The 24,639-nt window shown below is 40.2% G+C and overlaps 1 protein-coding gene across 1 annotated transcript in view; it reads left to right on the forward strand.

Moving 5' to 3' along the window:
• The window catches only part of ABCA4 (ATP binding cassette subfamily A member 4), a gene marked incomplete at both ends in the record, with an annotated part of 69,751 nt that extends 46,215 nt beyond the window's left edge, over positions 1-23,536 (forward strand). The window contains 26 exons of the mRNA XM_080622650.1: positions 73-163; positions 776-981; positions 1,418-1,466; positions 1,989-2,230; positions 2,666-2,790; positions 3,879-3,977; positions 4,425-4,614; positions 6,704-6,798; positions 7,741-7,773; positions 8,912-9,017; positions 9,139-9,213; positions 9,670-9,839; positions 10,844-11,021; positions 12,368-12,483; positions 14,234-14,381; positions 15,362-15,485; positions 16,194-16,323; positions 17,231-17,351; positions 18,099-18,161; positions 18,269-18,375; positions 19,347-19,488; positions 20,060-20,194; positions 21,652-21,755; positions 21,841-21,933; positions 22,246-22,495; positions 23,414-23,536. Coding sequence (XP_080478776.1) covers positions 73-163; positions 776-981; positions 1,418-1,466; positions 1,989-2,230; positions 2,666-2,790; positions 3,879-3,977; positions 4,425-4,614; positions 6,704-6,798; positions 7,741-7,773; positions 8,912-9,017; positions 9,139-9,213; positions 9,670-9,839; positions 10,844-11,021; positions 12,368-12,483; positions 14,234-14,381; positions 15,362-15,485; positions 16,194-16,323; positions 17,231-17,351; positions 18,099-18,161; positions 18,269-18,375; positions 19,347-19,488; positions 20,060-20,194; positions 21,652-21,755; positions 21,841-21,933; positions 22,246-22,495; positions 23,414-23,536 — 3,315 coding nt within the window. The remainder of the gene's footprint in view (positions 1-72; positions 164-775; positions 982-1,417; positions 1,467-1,988; positions 2,231-2,665; positions 2,791-3,878; positions 3,978-4,424; positions 4,615-6,703; positions 6,799-7,740; positions 7,774-8,911; positions 9,018-9,138; positions 9,214-9,669; positions 9,840-10,843; positions 11,022-12,367; positions 12,484-14,233; positions 14,382-15,361; positions 15,486-16,193; positions 16,324-17,230; positions 17,352-18,098; positions 18,162-18,268; positions 18,376-19,346; positions 19,489-20,059; positions 20,195-21,651; positions 21,756-21,840; positions 21,934-22,245; positions 22,496-23,413) is intronic.
• Positions 23,537-24,639: the final 1,103 nt, after the last annotated feature.

Genomic DNA, 24,639 nt, shown 5'->3' on the forward strand with positions numbered 1-24,639 from the left:
CCTTTACTTGCAGCCTGTTTTGCATGTATCTGAAGAACTTTTGTCTTTGTATCTGTTGCTTGTCCGCGCTAGTCACTTTGCAGCTGTGGATCTCAGTGCTCCTGCTCCTGCTCCAGCTGTGCACACAGGGACAAAGAAGGAGCTCCAGAGCAGGAACTGGATGGTAAGAAGTGGGATGGTTTGGCATTCCAACACAGTTCTGTCTCCTGTTATGCTGCGATCTCGTTTTATGTATCAATCAATGCTTCAGATGCCCACTTCTTCAGTGCTTGTGTCTAACATCTGTATTGCATTATAACATGAACTTGATAAGGCTTCTTTGTGGCTTTGCTTACTATTGCCCTTTTTTGATGTATATATGGTCTCAGCTACAGATGCTGAGTTGGAAGTTGGTGTGCTTTAGAAGTATAGGCTGAGTTTTGAACTACTCTACACCAAAATGTCTCATTTGTTCATGAAAACTGAAGCATATCTAGAGCAAAGGAAACTGACTTTCTCAGAAAAAGGTGATTTCGACTTTTCTACATGAGAGAAGACCTTAAGTAGATACTGTTGAAGATTTTGTTGTGCTTTCTTAACAGATCCGAAATAGTTTTCTGCTACGTAGTTCCAGAGCATAATTACCAACACAGCCCAGCCTAGTACAGAATTAACTGAGATATCTGAGTTATGCAATAGAGGAGTCCCCATTTATATAGTGCAAACAACAGCTTTTGAAGTCATGCTTAGCATGGTTAAATACTCATTCTTCAAACACTGTTCTTAATTTTCACAGGAGATCTGAATGAGCTTGCAGATGTCATTCATCATCATGTTCCAGAAGCAAAATTGATTGAAAGCATTGGTCAAGAACTAGTTTACCTTCTGCCCAGTAAACACTTTAAACAGCGATCTTATGCCAGTCTCTTCAGAGAACTGGAGGAAACATTGGATGACCTGGGACTCAGCAGTTTTGGAGTTTCAGACACACCACTTGAAGAGGTAACAGACCTCTGATACCTGCTGATCTTACCAGCAGTCCTCAAAATGTTTTCTGAGACAGTTCCTGTTCTTAAGCATGTATAATATCCCCTTCAAAACCTACTCACATATGCTGTGGCACACTCAGGAAGTCTTTGGAATAGGCGTAGAGAAAGGATCCAAGCATCACTTCATGCTAGCCTCATGGAGCATGACTCATTAGCCTGAAATCTGTCTTTGTATCTTAGCTTGTTCCTGTCTTTTATTTTCTGAGATATCTCATAAGAGAGCCTCTGGTTGTGTAATAAGCAGCAGTCCTGAAAAGCCATCTGATTTCTTTTAAACTAATTTTCTTTTACACTGGTTTCTTTTACACTAATGATGATGCATACACTCCAGAAGTCAGGTTATTGTACCTGTTCCGTTCCTAACCAGGAGATGTATTTGTCTATGACAGGTTTTCCTAAAGGTCACAGCAGAAGCTGACCCTGCAATGCAGAAAGCAGGTAAAGATCCATGAATTAGTACTTGATAAACTTTTCCTGGGACTGCAAGTAAAGAGGAACCTCAGAACCTTCAGTCTTTGTATGGTGTTCTTGCCAAAACAAATTTGGTCAGCAAATATCCTTTTTTAGGGCCTGACATGATACCTGAGAAACAAGATGAAGTCAGCAGAAAGACTTCTATTTAGATTGGATGAGATTCTGAACTGTGTAAGTAAATGGAGTGTCAAGGCCCCAGATGTCAGTGGTTTTAGTAGTTTTATAAAATGTACTTGACCATTAGTCCATAAGCTGACCATTAGTCCAGAAACTACATCCATGATTAACTTGTTCATCCTGCTGAGTAAGAAGAATGTTAACCTGTGTGATGCCACTAGATACAGCCACAGTGCAACAGTTGTAATTAAAGCAATCTGGTGATGTGATATATACAGTTGGTAAAATCTGGAGCTCACTAAAATGTCTGTGCTACCTTCATATATGAAAGATAAAGTGTGTTCTCTGCCCCTTTTCATCTTAACCTAGGAGACACTCAAGAAAATGGTTCTACTCTCGGCAAAACTTCTACTGAGAACAAACCAGCTAAACAAACCACACTGAAAACTAATGCCACTTCTCGAATGTCAGTAGGCACAGCAGGAGATCAAAATGAAGGCAAAGGATCCCGACAGTATAAAGGTTTTCAGCTTGTACTTCAGCAGATCAAAGCACTGCTCATCAAACGGTTCCACCACACATCCCGCAGCCATAAGGACTTCCTAGCCCAGGTACTGGCTGACTTTGCTGTTCTTGACTCTCTCACAACGTTCTAAATGGTGTCTTTCTCTGCATTGTCTCTCTGCAAAGCAACACAGGTATTTATTGCAAATGGGTAACAATGTCCCTAACTGTTCTGATTATGATTCCAACTGTTCTGCCTCTTACTCTATTTCTTCCTGCCTAGAGTCTATCACTCACACCAAGTTCATGATTCAATCACTACTAGCCTGGCATTTTATTTGTAACATAATACAGTTCTGTGACAAACACAATCTGAACTGAAAGCATTGGAGATTAAATTTTTGGTGTTCAGGAGATAAACCAGATCTGATCTGTGTGCTCACTCTGTCCCTCCTTTGTTTACATATTTTATGAGGTCTGTATAGTGTTGCTGTACAACATTCATCTAATAACCTAGTGTGATGTTTTCATGTTCCCTGCAGATTGTTCTCCCTGCTAGTTTTGTGTTGCTGTCTTTAATGCTTACAGTCATTATTCCTCCATTTGGAGAATATCCTGCCTTAACCTTACACCCTTGGATGTATGGACAGCAGTTTACTTTCTTCAGGTAAGAGGAATCATAGAGTAAAAGTACTGCTATGTATACACCCTTTTCTCCCTAGCTTTTAGGATTATGGGGCCCTGTCTTAGTGGGCTTTTCTCACTCTACATGGTATAAAAAAGGATTCAAAATAGCATAAAATTGGTGCAAGTGGAGAAAGCAGCTGTGAGTTTGTCAAATGAAGAGTGCTTCAAATATCTTGCTATCTTTGGTACTCTCCTCTTCCTACCTGAATTCATTACCTCAGTGCTTACAAAGTTACATATCCTGCCTAACAGTAGATCCAGGACAGTAAGAAATCTAACTTTCTGATATGCCAGTGAACTACTCCTGTGTTCATAATCTTAGGGAACAATGAGATTCAAGCCTATCTGCTGACCTGTGGTAGATATATTTATAGTCAGGACAGTATTTGGGCAAAGTTATGAAAACAAGATGAAAGCAGAGACTCTTGGGTTTTATTAGTGCTGCTGCTTAGCAGTTTCTCCCCACACAGTATTCTTTGGCTGGATAGTCCTAGACTAGATCCCAACTAGTAGAAAGCAGCAAAACTGAAGGCAGTAATTCTGAAGCATTTTGCTTGAGTTTCCTTCTGAAAATTTGCATGAAACTTTAATTAAAGTTATACATTGTAGTGTGTGGAACAGCATTTGATATTCATACTTCTGTAACACTTGGTACTAGCGATATTCTGTAGCCTGGTGTTATTTTGTTGCTTGCAGACGCTTTACTATTAGCAGCATTGTCTCTTTGGCCTTAGCAAATGAAAATACAGAATGTTTCTCATCTTCTGATTACTGACTATGACAGGGCTGAGAGGGTAGAAATTCAAGCCTTTTTGGAAACTGTTGCTATCAGTCTATGTCAGAAGTATGCTTTAAAATTAGGAGCAAAGGACCATTGCTTTAGCCTGTTAATCATCTTGGAAGGCTCTGGGGTTTTTGCATAAATAAGTAAGACAACTGAATCAGCAGCATTTGGAAGGGGGGCAGTTGGTTCTGCCATATGGGTGTCTTTCACCAGTTGCTATGTGTATTCCAGTGCAATAGTCTGCAAAACATTTCTATAGAGAAAGTCCTATGTTCTTCCCTTAGCAATGAGCGTCCTGGCAGTGAGCAGATGGTCTCCCTCACTGATGCTTTCTTGAATAAACCAGGATTTGGAAATCGCTGCATGAAGAATCAGCCTCTTCCGTAAGTTGCTGGCTAACCTCTCTGGAGCAAGGTTCTAACAGGGTGTTCCTACAGGGTCTTGAGTAGTGAAACAAGAATGAATTGGCTTGGCTTTGGACTCCAGCCAATGCTTCAGATATACTGTTGGCAATAATATCTAGTATCAGGTCAAAACTAACAAACAAACGCCAAGATGACAGTGCCACTGGATTAAGAATTATTACCAGTGCTCAATATGGCTAGCTGGAAACCAGCTCATGTAGCCTTCTGTTGAGAATTAAGCAACCTTAAAATTCAGGTCAGTAGATCAGACCCAAATCTTTACAGCTTCCCTGGCACATTCCACACGTGAGTCCCCTCAGGTTCCTCGTGTTCCCATTGGGGTGTTTGGAAGCAATCGCTTCAGCAATTCTGTGACCTCTCATGAGCAGTTTCCCTGCACAGCTTAAAGAATGTTCCTCCACACAGGAACTACCCATGCAACAATATGCCAACCGCCTGGAACACACCCGCTGTTCATCCCAACCTAAGCAGCCTCCTGCTGAGCCACAAGTGGAGCCCTGAGAACCCATCGCCTTCCTGCAAGTGCAGCACTCACAAGAAACTCACTATGCTGCCAGAATGTCCTGCAGGAGCAGGAGGCCTCCCCCCACCACAGGTTGGGTCCTTGTGCTGTAAAGCTCTGTAGAAAACTTTCATGGCAAGTGCTAGGAAAGGGATAAGTATGGAAATACCTTGCCATGCCACTAGACATGGAAGGAATGGAGTACGTTTTCTTAATGGAGCAAGAATTGCTGGAATTTGGAATTCAGTTTCAGAGGTATCGGAAAAGCTTGCACATTTCAATGAAATTGGTCATGATTTTCATCTCAATTGCAACCTTTTCATCTAGAAGAAAATCACAAAAAAGTAACAATTTATCAAATAATTTAAAAAAATCCCTTTTTTTGTCTCAAAGAAAATTCTTTTTAGAAGATTGTCTTTCTGTAAAGGAGGGAGGAAGAGGAGAGGAAGGAAAGAAAACTGTCATGGTTTTGAAAAACATGGAATAGGATCATCACATTAAACATGGAAAAATTAATATTGAGTCGACCCCAAGTAACAATTTTCCTGCATGCCTTCATTCTAGTTCTAGAAAGTTAGTTCTAAGCTGGAAAAACAAATGTTTTTATGCATGTGCATGAAGAGGAGTGATTTAATAACTGCTGGTGCTGTATGGAGAAGAGATGAGAGGTACATTCCTACCTGCTCCGATCAATGAGTAATCTCAGTAGTGCCCTTTATAAAATGTGTTTGCTTTTTTTTGAAGGGCAAAGGAAAATGACAGCCTGTTAGTGTTTACATTCCCTAGGTGTTTTTCTAACAAGTTAAAGGAAGCAGAACTGCAGGCACAGCCAGAGGAATAGCTCACTCATTTAATGTCTCAGCTTTAATACTCCTCTTTGCCAGGCTGCACACATTAGCCAAATGATTAAAATAATTCTAGTTGTAATATTGATGTCACAAGTTTCTGAATCCAAATCTCTTAAGAAATACTGACCTGGCTTCCTTTGGTTTCTCTTCCACTATTCACAAAACAACAAAGCAACTTGGTTTAAATATCTGTAGAATTCCTGTCTATGAAGCAAAAAAATAAGTTAATAAAGAGGTTCTATTATGACTTTATTCACAGCATCCCAAGTTATTTCTGATTTCCAATAATCCATGTCCAATCAACAGCCAAAGTTGAATTTTGCTAAGTGCATGCTAGTGGATTTAGGAAGCAAATTTAATCTAAAGCTTCAAATTCAAGTAGGATACAACACTAATTTTTTGCTTGTTTATGAGGATTCTACTCATCTAAGGGAAATGGGTTGGTTATAATATTATCCTGACAATTTTGTATAACTTGTCAGGAAGAAACAGTTCACATTTGAGTCTCCAGGGAAGCAACGGTATGTAAATAATTGTGAAGGATGTCTAAGCATAGACGGCTCATTCAGTGAAGGAACTGGGGGGATGCTACCAGTCTTCCTGTGCATTGTCTAGAATAAGCTAAGGAGCTGTAATGTATCTTCTGTATCCTCCAGTACTGCCTCTCTGTGGACAAATGGAGGAACTTCTGGAAAGTTCATTAGACTTTCGAGGTCATTACTAGGTCATTTCAGGTTGCAAACTTTGGCTTTTGAAACTGCCCAAGAACCTTTCACAGTATATTCCACCGTGGGATAAACTTATTGAGTTTACGGTCTTGCATTTCACAGTGACCCTGTATTTGCAAAAGCCTCACAAAGGCATCATTTTCAATACAAAAAAAAGAGAATGATCTTCATTCAAAGTTTCTAACATGGTAATGAAGGTGAAGTTTTCATGTTAATTTTTACTTCAACTTGTTAAATCATAGAAAACCACCTTATCTTCACTGGGACCTCAGTTTGTTTGAAAAGCTTCCTTCTTTCACAGTGAAGAAAAAGCCTTGAGCAACCTTGGCCTTTGTTGCAAATAACTTAGGCCAAGTTTCAGAGTAAAGTGCAACTGATTTGTGTCAGCCCTCACAAACTTCTGTGATTTCATGATTTCTTCCGTAATCTTAGGAAAATAAAGATGTTTGGGCTAGAAAGTGAAGGACCCACTCCATTCCACTGATACTATGAACCTGAGCAATTCCTCTGAACCAAAGCTACTTTTGCTCATTTCCTGACAGACGCTTAATAGCTTTAGAGATGGTGAAGTTTCCTGTGGTTGATGAGGTTTTCTTTTCTTTTCAGAGAGTGCAGCACAGCACAGAAATTCTTCAAGATCTCACCCACAGAAATATTTCAGATTTTCTGGTGAAAACATACCCCACTTTGATAAAAGGGAGGTAGGGGTGAATCTTCCTTTGTTTTTCACATGTGGTATTTTCACTTAATAGTAACATAGGCACCTGATTTGCCACGGTGTTGTGTAGACTTCAGCGTCATGTCCATATTCCTAACGTAAGAATAGAGATGCTCATTTTAGGGGAGTTAAATTGTTTTAATTATATCTATTTTTATAATCAGGTACTCTTTTATAGGCAGACCTAAGTTCTGATGTTGATGGAATGCTGTGTTACTGGTAACTGTGTCAGTGGTGAGAAAACTGGTGCCTCTGCACAGCATGGAGAGTTGCCTTGCAGAGATACTGGTTTGTGTCCCTGAAGACCTGTAGCCACACCAGCATGACCATCTGCTTGAGTGAATTGTCACTCGCTTCCCAAAAGTGCTTAAGAGCCAAAAGATAATGTTAGATCCATCTGTCCTACTGATAGCTGCTCACTTGCCTGAGTGTCATGCATGGTAATTGGTTGTGCAGTGTCCATGGCCTATTATTTCTGATTCAGGCCTTGCTACCTTTTCAATTCCCAGCAAAGTTCTTGAATTTCGCATTATACTAGCTATGTTCTGGCTGCCTTTGTCTGATTCCTCTTAGCATATGTCATAACTGCCTTAGATATGTCTTTTTAAATCAATTCATTATGGATTTAGGATAGAACCAGTATCTGTCACTTCCAAAATCTTTCTTATCTCTGTATAAGCTGGAGATGAATCATGCCAGAAAACAAAACCAAACCACTGGAAGGAATACCAAAAGTCCTAACAACCCCACAACTCAAAGTTATCAGCAATCGCTTAAAAAGAAAGCAAATAAAAGAAATGAAAAAGGGCGGGGGGGGGGGGGGGGGAAGAAAGGCTGTCTAGGGGAAACCATTTCCATTTAAGCCTGACAATACCATTGACTGGTTCTGTGCATTAAGAGATGGGATTCTGTTTGTTTCTTTCAGCTTGAAGAGCAAATACTGGGTCAATGAGCAAAGGTAAGAAACCAATTCACAGATTATGGGGGTAAATAAAGGAACAATGAATTTCTGTTTAAGCTGGAGCCTCACAATGTTTCTCTGAATGGGCAAGGGGAATTGTGGCAGATAGTATAGAACAAACGTGACTTCAGTGAGAAATAGGTTGGGGGTGTGCAAGGGTTTTATAAAGACCCTTTACATTTAGGTTATATTTGTCTGGACTACACCCGCAAGGATGAAGACCAGAAGTACACAATGGAACAATCACAATTTTTATTACCTCAGCAGTCAGATTAGTGGGATCTGAGTGATGGAAAGTTAGAATACAATACTGCATACACTGTGACAGAGCAGCAGGAAAATGTGAACCCTTAAAAGAAAGAAAAAGACCAGGGTAAGACGAAACCTGGGCACCAGACTATCAGATGCAGAAGTAACAACTGCAATTTCTCATCCCTGCTCTGAACACATGCAGTAGTTAGAAAACAGATTACACTAGTGATCCACACTTACGTAGAGACATCAGCCAACCCCAGTGTGATGTCTACACTGTAGTAGTATCTAAAAGCTTAGAAAGATGACTGATTAGCCTGAAGAACATACTTAGTTTTTCAGCAGCAGGAGTTCACTTCAAAGGTAGCAGCTGGGTGACTGGCTTCCAGCAGAGAATATCTGCTTGTTCATGTGCAAACATTACTTTATATGGGATTAGATTATGGTTCATCTCATGCAGTAGTATTTATTATTATGGAGTGTTGGCTGGCACCAACGTAGGTGATTACCTGCTCCTCTCAGGGCAACTGCAATTTTAAGTGAGGTCCATGCTGTCCTTAGTCCTCCTTTGCTGGGTGAACACTTACATGTCAATTATCTTGATTTAAAGACTTTGCACTGTATAAATAACTGCTTGCTCCAAATCTTCTATCTAAATCAGGATGTTGGCATGAACCCCTCAGCAACTGATAGAATGTCTATTATTTGTAAGCCCTAAAAAGACCTAATACAAGTTGTTAGGAAAAGAGTGAAGGTTGCTATACATGAATTATAGGATGTATAGAAAACAAACTTATATTAAGTGAGTTTTTAGTATTTCCATCAAAGTAGAGAGTTTTGGATATGTGATACAAGTGACTGATGATACTGTTCTCTTTGTTAGATATGGAGGAATTTCTGTAGGAGGAAAGCTCCCAGTCCTTCATGTTTCTGGAGATCAAGTAGTCAGTTTTTTAAGTGATCTCGGCCGAATGATGAATATCACAGGAGTAAGCAAGATTTCCTTTGGTTTTATTGTCCCCTTACTAAAGAATTGTTATGAAGCTGAAGATCTGCAGCACGAGGTTTCACCCAGACAGCTGAGCTTGAACCGTTTCTTTTTCATTTTAGGGACAAACTTCACTGGCTGCTGCTAAAGAAATGACGAATTTCCTTAAATACATGGAAACTGAAGATAATATTAAGGTATTTTACTGCAAGTAGTCTGCTAGCTCCCGTTCTTTCCTGACAGAGACTTCAAATAGTGAGAATATCGCTAGTCACTTTCTCAGATGCAACCACAGATGAAATATTATTATGAAGATGGGATACATTGTTAATGCAGTTATTTGTAATCTGAGATAGTTTAACCATGTTTTTAGTACTTCTGCCTTTCCCAAATCCTGCTGAATAGGACACATTCTGCTAAATTTTAAAATGTAGTTCTCTAAAATCCCTTGACAGTGGTTGTCCAACTCTTAAAAGCATAGTATGCGAGCTCCTCCTGCTGGATTGTGCCTGGGAGCTATGCATTCCTGGTCCCGGATTCCTCCCTGTTACAGTGCCCACCAAAGTAGATAAAAGGCAGCCAAGTTTTTTCCTGCAACTCAGGGTTATTAATGAAGGCTTCTTAAATGAATCTCTGCTTTCTGACTCTTTTAGGTGTGGTTTAACAATAAAGGCTGGCATGCCATGGTTAGCTTCCTTAATGTAGCCAATAATGCAGTCCTTAGAGCTAACCTGCGGACTGGCCAAGCCCCTGAAGAATTTGGGATCACTGCTGTAAACCATCCTCTGAACCTCACTAAAGAGCAACTCTCTGAAGTCACTGTGTAAGTCTGCCTGTCCTCTGGTGCTGGCTCTTACCCCTCCCTCTCCTGGCAGCTTGCTGCCTCTAATGTACTCCTACTCTGTGGGGAAATAGTTTAATTGACAGAACCTGAAGCCCTTTCCCTGGAGTTTTATTCTAATCAAGATTTACGTATACAGCCTATTCTTTTCTGGATCGTTATAGTCCTATAAGAGTTCATTCCCGTCCTGGGTAGGAGCTATGACCATTGGTTATACATGATTACACATGTATGTTGATTCCCAAGCACAGATTGTGAAGTCTTTGTTCATGCACCAAAGCCAGTAGATCTACTTGTGAAATAACACAGAGATCATAATCAAAAAAGGAATCAGAAATTGTCCTTAACTTGGCTACAGGTAGTCAATAGTCAACAACCTCTGTCTTGGTGCCAAGGACAGCACATAGGTAGATTTTCAATGGCATGTAGTAGGGCTGGTGTAGTCCAGAATCTACAAGCCACTGATTTCTTGGAAAAGACACCCATAAGAAGACATGGCTTCCTACTCACGTTTCTTGTTAAGTTCAGAATTCAGTGAAACTGAAAACTCCTGCCTTAGCACAGAGGTAAGATCTGTGCTTCATCTCACTGTCTGCAACTTGCCTCTCTGAGCCCCTCTTTTCCCAGCTCCCAGGCCTTTGACTATTGTGCCTTAATGTCTAGTCTGAGACATACCATACAGGGAAGGCTTTCAAACTGAGATACGTATAGGAGTTGAACTGTTCCCAGAGAATGAAAGCAAGTGAAAAATCACAGAATAGTGCCACCATCATCCATATTTGTTAGCTACAGTCCTTACTCGTTAGCTATAGTCTCCTGCACAACTTGGGAAAGTACAGCAGCACATTTTGAAATTGGAGAAATCCGCTTACAAAATAGCCTTGCTACTTCTAGATCTTCACATTCCTTCCAGATTCCCCGGTTGCTAATATAGTGTTGTGTTGTATCTATTCCCTTGCTCACAGTCCCTTCTTGTGCTGTTTTAGGCTGACCACTTCAGTGGATGCTGTTGTTGCCATCTGTGTGATTTTTGCCATGTCCTTTATACCAGCTAGTTTTGTTTTATATCTGATTCAAGAACGTGTAACACAAGCCAAGCATCTACAGTTTGTCAGTGGTGTGAGCCCTGCAGTCTACTGGCTAACCAACTTCATGTGGGATATAGTGAGTAACTGCTGGTCTGGTTTCGTAGTCTACAGTTATTCCTGGGTTTGCATGGACTGGGAACTAACTGGTGAATTGAGTGAAGGTGATTCCAAGCATTGCAAAGCAGGATAAGGATTTATTTCTACAGATGTAGAAATTAAGTCAGGTGCACAACTCATTATTCAACAAATGGAGCTTCAACTGTTGTAATCTTAGGGTTTCCAATCTTTAAAACTAAATGTACAATAAAGTACAACTTACCAGAGCAGTGGAAAGCCCAGTTGCCTCATTTCTGCCATCTCGAAGGACCATAACATGTTTCAAGATGTTCAAGAAATCTAGGTGAGGAAGATTCACAGACTGCTGGAACAGTAGCTGAAGCCCAGACAAAATATGCTAGGGTGTCTAAAATGACATAGATGTATTTGTGTGTTGTGAACACTGTGTTGTTCCAAAAGGATTTAGACCACAGACCCACTCTTGCTTACACAGGGCTCAGTTACCCTCCCATTACTCTTCAGGCCACTTTGTCACAAAGGAGCAAATTCTTTGCCTGGATGAGATACAGCAAGGGGCTTGTTCTCTAGCCATGCCTTCTGAACAAAGAGAGTGGCCAAGGGCTATGCAATAAGAAAAGCATGAACATGGAATTGAAAAAATGAAAAAGAAAGGAAAAGCCCTAGCTCTATGGGCTTCAGGAGGTGCTCTTTCAGGAGAAGGTAAAGCAAAGCATTCAGTTATTAAAGAGGAAAAAGAAGCAGGTCTCTGAGTTCCTGTCCCCTGCTGGTGACAGCAGCCTCTCAGCAGCTTGGCAGGAATTCTGCTTGGCTGTGGCCCTTGGCAGCATGACACAAAGGTATTTATTGGTGTTAGCAGTTCCATGAAACATGCCATTCTGCGTGAGGAGCTCTGTGCATTGCAGTAGAGTAGTACCCAGAGAAGTTTAGAGGAGCAGTTGCCAAGCACACTCACTTGAGCCTCTTCCCGGGAATGTGGCTCAAGTAACCAGCTTTTCCCCTCCTACACAGCCTTTGCATCAGCAGAAACTGCACTTCCCTTGCATACTTACAGCCTCTTTCTGTGGGCAGCTTGCCAACAGGACCATGAAATAATTGGCTCCCAAACCATAATCTAAGAAACAATATATGTTGTATTTTTGATGAACAGACTGATAAAAGATGTCTCAGAAAAATGATGAGTGCTGCCAAGGACCCATTGATCCAAAAGCTTGAGTGTGACTAGTCTAGCTCATAAATTCTGCTATTCCTCAGCACAAAATCCTTTTGGATTAATGTGTAGGATCTGGATATGGTTGCAGACCTTCTCAGGTTTTAAACACTGATCTTCACCCTGTGATATGGCAGGTGAATTATACACTGAGTGCTGGACTGGTTGTGGTTGTATTCGCTGGCTTCAACAAGAAAGCATACACTTCACCAACTAACCTCCCTGTGCTTGTTGCCCTGCTGCTTCTGTATGGGTGAGTGTTCAGTGTTATTCCTGCATATGGGGTGTGTATTCCACATGGAAATGATTTCATGTTACTGAGCTCAGTACTTAGTGAAATCCAGCTTTAAAGAATACAACTGAGTGGATACAATACAGGTTAGAACTGGATTCTGTCCCTCCTGCAAGATACTTACACACTCTGGCCACATGCTCTAAAGGAGACTTTTTTTGTCACTGCCTTATATTTTTAAGCATTAAATGTGATCCTTACAGGAAAATGTATTTGTTTGGTTTGCTGCTTTCTATGTACGTTGTGTAGGAATTCAGTGGTTGTTCATTCATCTCATTGACAGCCCATACTGAGGTATCTTTCAGCATTTGACCCAAGGGCAAGGAGCACTGAGTAATCAAAACTTCTTTTGACTTGAAATGAGCATTTTTCTTACCAAATACCATTTTATAAGGCTGACTGAAATTTACTTTCTCTCATTTAATTAGTGATCGTATCTTTTTATCTATAAAATCCTGTTCCTGATAGCCCTGCAGCTACTGTGGTCTAGGCAAAGTAATCAACCAGATTTATTTCTACGATCAAAGAGAAAGATGAAGCTTTCTGCATCCTCCTATGTATACGGGGGTTGGAATCAGGTGATCTTAAGGTCCTATACAACCCTAACTATTCTATGATTCTATATTACAAATTAAGCCTAAGTGGGAACAGTTCTTTTCAGGACAGACTACCGTTAATTTTCTGAAGTTTTTGTGTCCTTTGAATGAAAATGCTGAGAAAATGCAGAGCATGATCATCATTTGGTCTCTGAAAGTACACAGTGTTAAAAAATGTGATCAGAATGTTCTTTTGGTTTAATTTTTCACTCTTTCTTTTTAAAATGCAATAATAGTGGTATCTTTAATAAGTTGTCTGTGGCTCTGTATATTATCTCAAATACAGTCGTGGCTGTATATGCATGGCTGTGTGGATGGACATTTAAAATGTATTTGCATTTTTTAACACATCTACCAAGATGCAATCACAAGACAGTCACTTCAATGACAGTATCATAATACAGTCCTCAGAAAAACAGAAAGGAAGGTAAATTCATAGAATCACTTACTAGCCCTTGGATCTAACTGCTTTCACAAGATGAAACTTGGGCTGATTCTTTCTGAACACATTGTGTTGTCCTATTAAACAATTCAGGTTGTTGTTACTGAATTCTTCCTGGTTGGACTAATCGTTGCTAAGCATTGTAGGTTTATTCCAGAGGAACGCTCCTTTTGTGTTGCTGCATGTGCATGTGCTATGTCCCAGAAATCACAGTACGTGAAGCTCCACATCAGGAGTAGCGGAAAAAAATGGTGTAGGAGTTAAAGAATAGAAAATTTACAGAGTTCCTGATTTGGGCAGTTCCAAAAGCTGAGGAATATCTAGCAAAGTAGTATATCATATTTGCTTTTGCTAACATTTCTTTGTTTCTCCCTCCTGGGGTACAATCCAGTCAGATGTGCAAGGATACCTGGGGTGATAATAAGCTTGCTAGTGTTAAGTTTTCTCAGTTAAAGCAGTTTCTATTGCCCTGCATTTTAACAGCAAAAAAGACCAAGCAGAAAAAGCTTTTTGTCTAGTAACCTGGGAAAGAAGGCTGTGATGGCATCTCTGTTGGGTTGCACCATTTCATTACACTTGGGATGAGAACAAAGCTCAACTTTGTGTTCTCATTAAGTCAACTGACATGAGGATACTGAGCTGTTGTCATAGTTTTTCTATCTTTTGCATGCAGATGGGCAGTAATTCCCATGATGTACCCTGCTTCTTCATTCTTCAATGTCCCTAGCACTGCTTATGTTGCATTATCTTGTATTAATCTCTTTGTGGGGATCAACAGCAGTGCTATTACATTCATCCTGGAGTTATTTGAAAATAACCCGGTAAGTAATGTTTTTATTAACACCTTGTTTTACAGAGCTGTGCAAAGGGTGTCCAGACATAACCAGCTCTAACAGTAACTGTCCTTCTTTACCTTCCCATGTCTTCTGGCAGTAAATGAGTGGGCAACTTGCCGAGTAACTGCAGGACGGATGAGCAGAATAACCCAGAGAAGCAACTCAGGGCAATTGATATCTTGGGCTACACACACAAGTGACATTGAGTGTTTTTCATCCCTATAAGCAAAACTTCTGTACAGTTTCACAGCTGGGGAGGAAGGGACATGGCACTTTGTGCTTGCCTCCACAGCTTGGGTTGTACAGGAAGGTGTAGATGGTAGAAAATCATGGAGTCACCACTAAGGAAAGAAAGATGCTCCTGCAAGTTATGCTGTTAGAGGATATGTTCTGCTTATAGTAACGTTTTGAGAATTGCCAAAAAATGGTTTAACACCACTAGGAAGGTGACAGAAAACACAAGAATAGACAGAATACAGCGAGTGCCAAAATTAGTTCTTAGGCTAAGAGATCAGTATCCTCTACTCACAACTACACCTCTACAGTTGCTGATACTCTCTCCACTGTGACTGACACCTTTTCTACATCTGACAGCAATCCATTATGTGTGATAGTGTGTTTTCGAACACCATGTGCTGATCAAGCATTGTTATTTGCCAGAAAGGAGAAACCATGAACTTAACCAAAATATTTTGGTATTGTTACCTTGGAGAATAAGTCTCTGTTGCAGACATTGTGTCTCCAGAGGGAGTTTTGGTGTTGGTGCAGCTAGGCTGCTACTAGCACAGTGTTTTGGGTGTCTCCACATTGCACCAAAGCTTAAGTTTGGGTGTAACTTGATAAATGGTCTGTTTTCTCTGTTGTAAGAAGGCAGAACATCCAGTTTCTCTGACATGACAAAGAACTTTTCACTCATGTTGCTATGTTTTCTAGTTTCAACTGCTTATTATTTCTCTTTTTTACAGTCTTTACTGAAGTTTAATAAAATGTTGAAAAATGTGCTGATGGTCTTCCCACATTTCTGCCTGGGCCGTGGACTCATTGACTTGGCTGTGAACCAAGCTGTAGCTGAAGTATATGCCAGGTTTGGTAAGTAAAGCCAATAAGCAACAAGTTTTATCTGTGTCAAGTGTCCTGACTATGGATAGGATGGTTGGAAGTGTTATCTTGGAAAACTAGTGGCTGTTTCTGAAATACTTCCATTTCACATAATCAGGTGGATGATGAGTATGAAAGTTCAACCTCTTTGAAGGAATCACAGGTTCTGATACAGCTGCCAGAACTCTACAGCCCAGCCACTTGTCTGTCTTTTATTGTTTGTTCTACAACCCTTAGGCATTACAGGAGGATTTGTTATTTCATTTGAATACTTCAGTGGCCTTCTTGTTAATTCTTAAAGTGGCTTCTGCTCTTTAAATGCACCCTCTTGGGATATGGCTGTCCTTGATATCAGACAACTTCTTATTAGAAGAGTACTCATATAGCAGAACTCAGCTGGTTTTATTCAGAAAACATGTGTCTTTCACACAATTCGTGCAAATTTCTTGTTATGATATCCAAATCAGTGCATATTCAGACAGCTTATATTCATCTTTACTCCCATGCAGCAGCTGAGCTGGAAGTGTATCCTCTTAAGAATCTCTATAAGACACTGGAAAATGAAGACATTGCTTGATCACGATCACATAAAGTACAGATTTTCATCCCAAACCATTATGATTATTCCTTTTGTTCTGAGGAGTAGTGGGGTTTCTTCAGCAGTATTTCACCTTGCTTTCTGGTGCTCTTTCTCCAAAGGTGAGGAACATGTTTCCAGTCCTTTTCAGTGGGACTTTGTTGGAAAGAACCTGGTTGCCATGGCTGTTCAAGGGGTTGCATTCTACTTTCTGAACCTCCTTATGCAGCACCGTTTGTTCTCCACAAGATGGTAATGTCTGAAATCCTGTATTAATGTTCCTTTATTAGCAGTATATCTTTGTTATTATCTGTGTCCCTTTTTTCTTTTTCTCTGAATTGATCAGCTTTTTCTTTTTCCTTTTTACTTGCTTGAATTCATCCTAATTTGTTCATATCCTGGTGCAAGAAAGCAGTTAAAAATCTACATTATCTTAATAGGATTTAGGAACATATTATTAAAGAAATGAGTTTTCTTGAATTAAGATTTTAATGTAATTTCTTTTTAAATTAAGACGCTGTAATACTGAGATTACAGACTGACTTGTAAAGTTTGTCATGTCGTAAGTACAGGCATGAGGTACTAGCTTGACACCCCAGGACAGGAATTCTAGTCAATGAGACGGGACAGTGGCTGCCTGGACACTATGCAAGCTTCCCCTCTCTGCTTTACAAATGTGCCTCTATCTCAGTGAAAGCAGCTACTTTCCAGGTGTGAGTGGGTCATTCAGTCTGTTCAACATTGCCAGCAAGAGTACTAATTGTACATTTAGACTGTCTTGCAATGCAGTTATAAAAATACTGGCTTACAGGGAGGTCCACTCAAAAGACCTGCAGAAAGGACTATCACTAGCTACTGAAGAGCAGCCAAAGAGCGAAAGCTTTGGCTGAGGGTCAGGTTATGTCATGTCAGTGACTGACAAAGCATGCTCTTTTGAGCAAGCCATTTCCTCCCTTTTAGTATTTAGAGATTAACTTTCAAAGGTCAGGAATTCTCCCAACAGCACAAATGCTTTGGCCAGTGTCACATTGTGAAGTTTCAACCCCACTGCTTCCACCAGTCATATTTTTAGCAGTTAATCAGCTATTGTTTCCCCACTGTTATTCTAACTACATGCAGGGCAACTCATTCCGCAATCAATCTCTTGGGTTTTTTCCAGGTTTGCCGAGACTGTCATGTCACCTATTATTGATGAAGATGAGGATGTTGCAGAAGAAAGAAAAAGAATTATGAATGGAGAGAACAAAACAGATATCTTACAGTTGCAAGAACTGACCAAGGTAATACTTTGAGAAGAATGAAACAAATTAGCCTGGTGTCAGTTTATTCTCTCAGAAAATATTTCAGCTGTGGATTCAGATAGTATTGTTTTCAAAATCAACCTTGTGCCATAGAAAACAAGGTTTGGTTGGTTTGGTTTTGGGTTTTCTTACCTCATGCTGTCTGACATGACTGGTACCTATTGCACTGGTCCACTCCTACTATTAGTCTTTTCTTCTGCAATGCTGTTTTTTCCATAGGTGAGTTTCAATCTCAAATTAGCTATTTGGTTGCTTTCATGTTGAGGATTATAGCTGTTGTTAATTTGTCTTCTTTTCAGACATTGAAGGCATCTGATTTATGCTATGAGAAAGTATGCAAGCTTGAACTACAGAAATACAAAGATTACACACGTTGTTGGGTTCTCATGGATAGAGAACTGGAGTATCGTTCTTCAGACTACCTTGCTGTATTTTTCCACTTTGGTTTGACACATACTTTGTCCTAGCAAAACGTCAGTTCTGCCTTCTAGTGCTAAAGATAAGAATTGAAAGGCTACATGCAGAAAATGAGGAATTTTTGGGGGTCGTATCACACTTAATGTAAATAAATGTCTTTGTAGAATGCTTACTCTTTATTTTAATTTTATATACTTGGTTCTAAAGTTGCCTAATCCCCATAGCATTAAACTAAACATTTCAGAATATTTTCTTCGCTGTAGATGTCTTTAAATAGGATTTTTCTTTCTTTTTTTCCTGTCAATTTAGAATTATGCAGGCAGGCACAAGCCTGCAGTGGACAGACTCTGTGTTGGCATCCGTCCTGGAGAGGTAGGTTGTTCAATAACACTGATTACATTCCATCATCAGATCAGATTTAATGCCCCTGCTGATTTAAAATGGAAATACTAAAGAGTGTGATAAATTTTGTGATTTAGTGCTTTGGTCTTTTGGGAGTGAATGGTGCTGGCAAAACAACAACATTCAAAATGCTGACTGGAGATACTGATGTGACATATGGAGATGCAGTAGTGGCTGGCAATAGGTAAGTACCTCAATAAAACCAACTGTGACAGTCCATTTACCGCAGCAGAACTGCCTGGATCATTGTCTTAATGACCTAGCAGCTCTTTTCCAGTTTTATGGCACTGGGAGAGACCACAGCTAATGCACACTGGCACTTTATACTTTTAACGCTCTGTTGTAAGATCTGTGGTTGGTTATAGTAATGAGACAAGGCAGTTGGATCTAATGGCAGGAGCTCACAAACATAAGATAACCAGTCCAACACAATACTTCCATCTGAGCTTTGGGACTTTACTCTGGCTGTTTTTAGCAGCTTTGTTTACACAGTGCTGGCATAATGTCAGGAGTCCATACAGCATGGTCTGGTATTGACTTATATTAGTTTAATTGCAGGTTATGTCTTGGTTTGTTAGATGTATTTGGGATTTGATTCTTTGTCCATTGATGTAAATTGAACAACAGCTGTTTTGTTGTCAGGACATGGTGCTGGGCAACCTGCTGTAGGAGACCCTGCTTGAGCAGGACGGGTGAACAAGGTGACCTCCAGAGGCCCCTTCCAACCTCAATTATTCTGTGACTCTGTACCTCTTCTGTTACTAGTGAAGTGTTAATCTGTCTGTTCCCAGTGACCACACTCACAGATTAAATTGACTGATTTTTTTAATTCTAGAAATAAGCACAATTTGGAAAAAAAAAGATCTGAATGATTGTTCAAATAACTTGTGATTCAGTTAGCTTATACTTAAACAGGAAAATGTGGGAGGGGAAATGGGCTTACACTCTTAACCAGGACTGAGCTGACTTAGATGAGAATACATTCCTTGCTATTCTGTACAGACAGGTATTCTGGTGGGATGTTGTATCAGGAAGAATAAATTCTCCTCTTACAAAAGCTGTTGCCTCAGAAAAGAAAGAGATTTTATTCAAACTGTCCATCTCTGTCTGAAAGGTAGTAGTATAGAACTAAGATTCTTTTCTTTGTTTCTCCAGTATATTGACCCACATTTCTAATGTCCATCAAAACATGGGATACTGCCCTCAATTTGATGCCATCGATGACCTTCTCACAGGACGAGAACATCTCTACTTATATGCACGTCTGCGAGGGGTTCCAGCAGAAGAAATTGAAAGGGTAAAGCATTCTTGCCTCTGACTTACATGTAGTTACAGTAAATATTTGTGGTTATTAACTGGGTTCATAACATGCCAAGGGCCAGAATTTCCAAAGTGGGCTTGCCATTTTGTGTGTTGAAGTTCTGGGAGTGGTTCCTGTCATTTGGACAGTAAAGTACAAGACTAATAAATGCTGGTTCTTCAGCATTAATGGTACTTGCAAAACAGTGTCGCCAACTGTGGAAGTCTAAAGATGCAGTTGCCATGACTCGGAACTGCACTGATTGCTGTTTTGTTCTTGTTTTTAAAGCTGTTTATGCATAAGAAAGAAAACAAAAAGAAGATTCCAGAAGAAAGTAATTTAAATACTTGCACAGATAGGAGTCTACAGCTGAGGCTGATTTATGGCTTTCCCTCAAGTAGTTAGAATTCCCCTCATCATCATAAATTTTTTGGTCTGCCCTGCTCCAGTTCTAAGATGAATGTACTAAAACCCAGGGGGATTGCCATGTCTGACAGAAGAGGGATGTATCAACAATCCTGTCCATTATGCATTAAATGCTGTGTGAAAAAGATGGTCTTTCTCGTAGGTTGCTGAATGGGGGATCCAGAAGCTGGGGCTTCCAATGTATGCAGACCATCTGGCTGGTACCTACAGCGGTGGCAACAAGCGCAAGCTTTCCACTGCCATTGCACTGATAGGCTGCCCACCACTCATCTTGCTAGTAAGTGTCATGGTAACATAGCTCTGCAATAGTTAAATGTAACATCTCATAAAACTACATGCTAAAGAGGTACAAGGATGTTTATGACAGTTCATGCAAGCTCCTTCCTGCCTTCACCTTAAATCTACTTCAGTGTAGTTCTGAGCTCTTTAATTTCAGGGATAGGCTTGGATGCAGAACTGTTTCAAATCGACCCCAAGTGATTATGAAAAAAAGATCTTCAATAAAGAGTGGTTTGAGATAAAATCTATATAGTCCAGGCAAATCTGAATTGAAACCCATGTTTGGTTTCAGTCTGCCTTTTTTTGTCAGATTAGAACCACTCATGTAAAAGATGATCTTATGACATATACCTTACTGCTTTATCCAGTGGAACAGAGGAGAGTAGCTATCGTTTTGCAGCCTTTAATGTCTTTGGAATAAATTATACAAATTTTGACTAAACTATAGAAATGCTGAAATGTAGCTGTCATGAAATAACATATTGGGTAATTGTGTATCTTCAGGAGAACTTTAAATGCAATTACTGCAAAAGTTCTTTATTTAGATTATACTGTGCCACTTTTTTGTAGGCTGAAAAGAAGCATTTTAATAACACTTTAATAGTACGGTTCCTTGTGCCATTTAATGTGCCATTACAGGTATTCTGCCTGTACATAACAGCTAAAATATCTTCTCATGATTTCTTAAGACAAAATGTTCAATGAATGCTTTTTTTCTCCAGGATTTTTTCAATCCTTTTTTGTTACTAACTGGGTTAAGTGATTTATGCAGGACCAGATCCTTAGCTGGTGTGAATCAGAGTAACTTTACTGGCTTCCTGGGTTGAGAAATCTGTCCTATATGTTTTTGTAAGCAAGAAATTTACGTGGGGAGAACTCACTCTCCTCTTAGAAGAGTTGTTGCCCTAGAAAAGAAGGATTTCATTTGAAGTGTCCATCTCTGCTTCAAAGCTAGTATTGCAGATATGAGATTCTTCTCTTTGTTTCTCCAGCATATTGACCTACATCTCTAATGTCCATCAAAACATGGGAGCCAAACTTGACACAATTTGATGTAACTGCATAAACCTTTTCCCATTTAGTTATATTTAGGGTCCCAAATGGTTTTATAATGGGGTATCACAAATGCTTACATTTTTTATATCTAAGAACCTAGAGTGGATGCTGCCTTTGTTGTAATGGTCACTGCATTCTCTTCCCTGTAGCTGCACCTTACACAGTGACAGCATTACATCCTTACCTACAGTTTCTTGTACTTGTTTCCTTCCTGCTTTCTGCCAAGTACATTAGTACCCATTTACTCATATACTTCTCAAGCTGCATGTGCTTTCTGAAGGCACAGATTTCAGCACAGAAGCAGCAATATACCAAGACCTAAACACACAATGACTTGATTCAAAACAGATTTTCTTACCTGCGTGTCTAAGCCTGACTGTCTTAACATTTCCCTTACAGGATGAACCAACAACTGGAATGGACCCTCAGTCCCGGCGCCTCCTATGGGACTCTATTGTCAGTGTGCTCAGAGATGGGAGAGCTGTGGTTCTAACCTCACACAGGTAAACAGTTAGAATTCAGAATTCCAGAGCAGCTGAAGTTCATCTGCTGCCTTTTACTTCAAGTATCTGTTCTCTGTTTTGACAGTATGGAAGAATGTGAAGCCCTCTGTACTCGTTTAGCCATCATGGTAAAAGGTACCTTCAAATGCCTGGGCACAATTCAGCAACTAAAATACAAGTAAGCAGAATACTTTTACAGTGTTTTTAATGGGAAAACTTAGTGTATGTGACATGTACCATTCTTCAAACAGTAATCCAGTCTAAAGAGCTGTTGTTTAAATAGACCCATTTCTGCGTGCAACTCTGTGGTATCCTAGACAATTTGAGCAGATATCATTTCAACTCTGTTCTGCAGGGCAAATGCCAGGCCTCCTACAAAGCTAGATATTATGCATTAACTTTGAGGTACTATTAATGTTTTCATAGCTGCAGAAAATTAATTTCCTTCCTGAAGAATGAAACTGTCTCTTTATCCACATGTGTTTCCCAGGTTTGGAGATGGCTACATTGTCACTCTGAAAATCAAAGCTCCGAAGTCTGGGCTGCCTCCAGATCCTACTGCTGCTGAGCAATTCATACGCATGAACTTCCCAGGGAGTTTACAGAGAGAGAAACACTACAATATGCTGCAGTATCAGATCTGCTCCTCCTCTCTGGCCAAGATTTTTCGGTTAATAGTCTCAAATAAGGAAAACTTGCATATTGAAGAATATTCTGTGTCTCAAACAACTTTAGATCAGGTGAGTGAAAGATAAAGCATCCATGAGGAAGCCTGTCTGGCTAGACTTTGGCAATGCAATGGGGCTGTATCCCAGCAACTGAGGGATCAAACTGTTCAGAGTAGAGAATTATCTTGCGCCTCTTTCTCAGGCAAAATTCCCAGACCCCTCTTCAAGGAGGGTGGATCAAATATGAGGCCTGTAATTAATTCCCTGTGTAAACAAGTGTCATTTGAAAGTTGGTAAGACAGTTTCCAAGATGACAGAATTCACATAACCCATTCCTTCAGGAGCAGTAGACTGAGCAAGGTCAGATATTCAGAATGAGGCTTGCTGAGCTGGGAATAATGTTTGCTTATTAATAAGAGATTTGGACTGTGTTGTGTCAGAGATAGTGTGATATCTACTAAATGTTGATAGCTCCCTGTCATGCACTGTTATGCAGGAGCAATTAGACACACAAAACCTAGGAAGTTCACTGGGACTTTTGGCAACACCCACTTGCTAGGAGGTATTAGCCCTATGTGCCTGCTTTCCTAGGCAGCTGAGGGTCCACATATTCAAAGGTGTCTTTGGGAATACTAGAGAGATTCCTGGCTGCCTTACAATTCCTACTAAAATATTCAGTCTCCTTTTCCCCATCACAACCAAACTTACTCATGCTGTGCAAGCCAGGCAAACCTGGCTGAATCCGTCTTCTGCTTAAGAAGAAGGATTTTAGTGACAAGCAAGTGCATCCAAAGGAAGGAAGTTGCAAGGAAGTTTATCAAAATAAAGAAGGAATTAACGATCTCTGCTGATACACAGTGTCTCAGTTCATGTCTACAAATTCCCTGTCTCTTCCCTACAGAGAGGCCAAGAAGATGCACATGTACAGACACATTCCACAAACTCATCTCAGTTGATGAGATGGTGACATTTTCTGCTTTCCTCACACAGGTTTTTGTGAACTTTGCTAAACAGCAGATGGAGGATGAGGAAATCCCTTTGCACCCCCGTGCAGCTGGAGCCAGCCGAGAAGCAAAGGTGTCCCCTGCTTTGCACCAGCAGGCAGTTGCATAGACTGTTCCTACAGTCACTAGCACTTCGAGTGTGCACAGTGCAAAGATGTGCCATACCAGAGCGGTACAAGGCTCAAAGAAAGGTCCCCACGCTCAGTATTATACTGACTTTTTTTTAGCACCTTTCTGAGCACTGTGTTTGCAACAGCAACAGCCCTAGCAACAGCAAACTTCTACTGCTCTATATGGAACAGTATATGCTGAAAGTGTCAAAGGAACGGCAGGTCCTTGCTATAGAACAAAATCTTCCTCTAACATATATCTTCATTATAAGATATAAGAGGATATGTCTTACTCTTCCTTGTTGACATGTAAAGAGTATTAAAGATAGATTCTCTTCTCCAGCTGGTCCTTTTAGGCTGGTAGGGTTTTATTGTTTAACTCTTAAGTCAAGTGCTACCAGTCAGCAGACAGGTCCCAGTGCAGAGAGCACTGCCCAGCTGAGAAGTGGATTCCTGCCATCCTGAGTGTGCATGACTACCAAGGTCAGAACATCAGTGCTGGCTGATGGGGCTAGCGCTAGGAGACTTCTTCATGTCTCACCAGGCTCCCAGTGAAAACAGACAGTTGTTTCAGCATGAATGGGAAGAATTAATTCAGATCTCAGACCCAGGCAAGAAATTTGCTTTTAAAAAAACCCAAACCTTCATGAAAATGATCTCATACTCATCTTCCAGTTTCTCCAATAGAAGCATAATGTCAAAATGGAGATTAAAAGGCAAGAAAGTATGTCCAAATCTGCCAAAAGTTTTGTTTCCTCATGGAGGTCTGGAAAGGTATCTTTGTTACTAAACAGGATCAATTTTTCCTTCTTTCCTGTAATTGGATCTGAAGTGGGTGTAAAGTGTGAATAAGGTACGTGCTTTTCTCTGTGCTCAGAAGGAGAATTTCAACCTGCTTGTGCTCTACACTGCACTCAGCGGGAAACCATTTGGCATTTAGTTCTTTTCTCTGCTTCACAGTTAAACCAGTGGAAAATGACAACACAAAACAAATTCACGATGATGTATTGCTTCAATTACCTACCAGGTCTAACCATTTCTAAGAAATCCTCTCTTAGATACGTTATATAGAAATAAAATCTGGGTCATGTGGGGTTTTTTT

This window comes from Psittacula echo (genome assembly GCF_963264785.1).
Source record: "Psittacula echo genome assembly, chromosome: 7".
NCBI classification, from domain to species: domain Eukaryota; kingdom Metazoa; phylum Chordata; class Aves; order Psittaciformes; family Psittacidae; genus Psittacula; species Psittacula echo.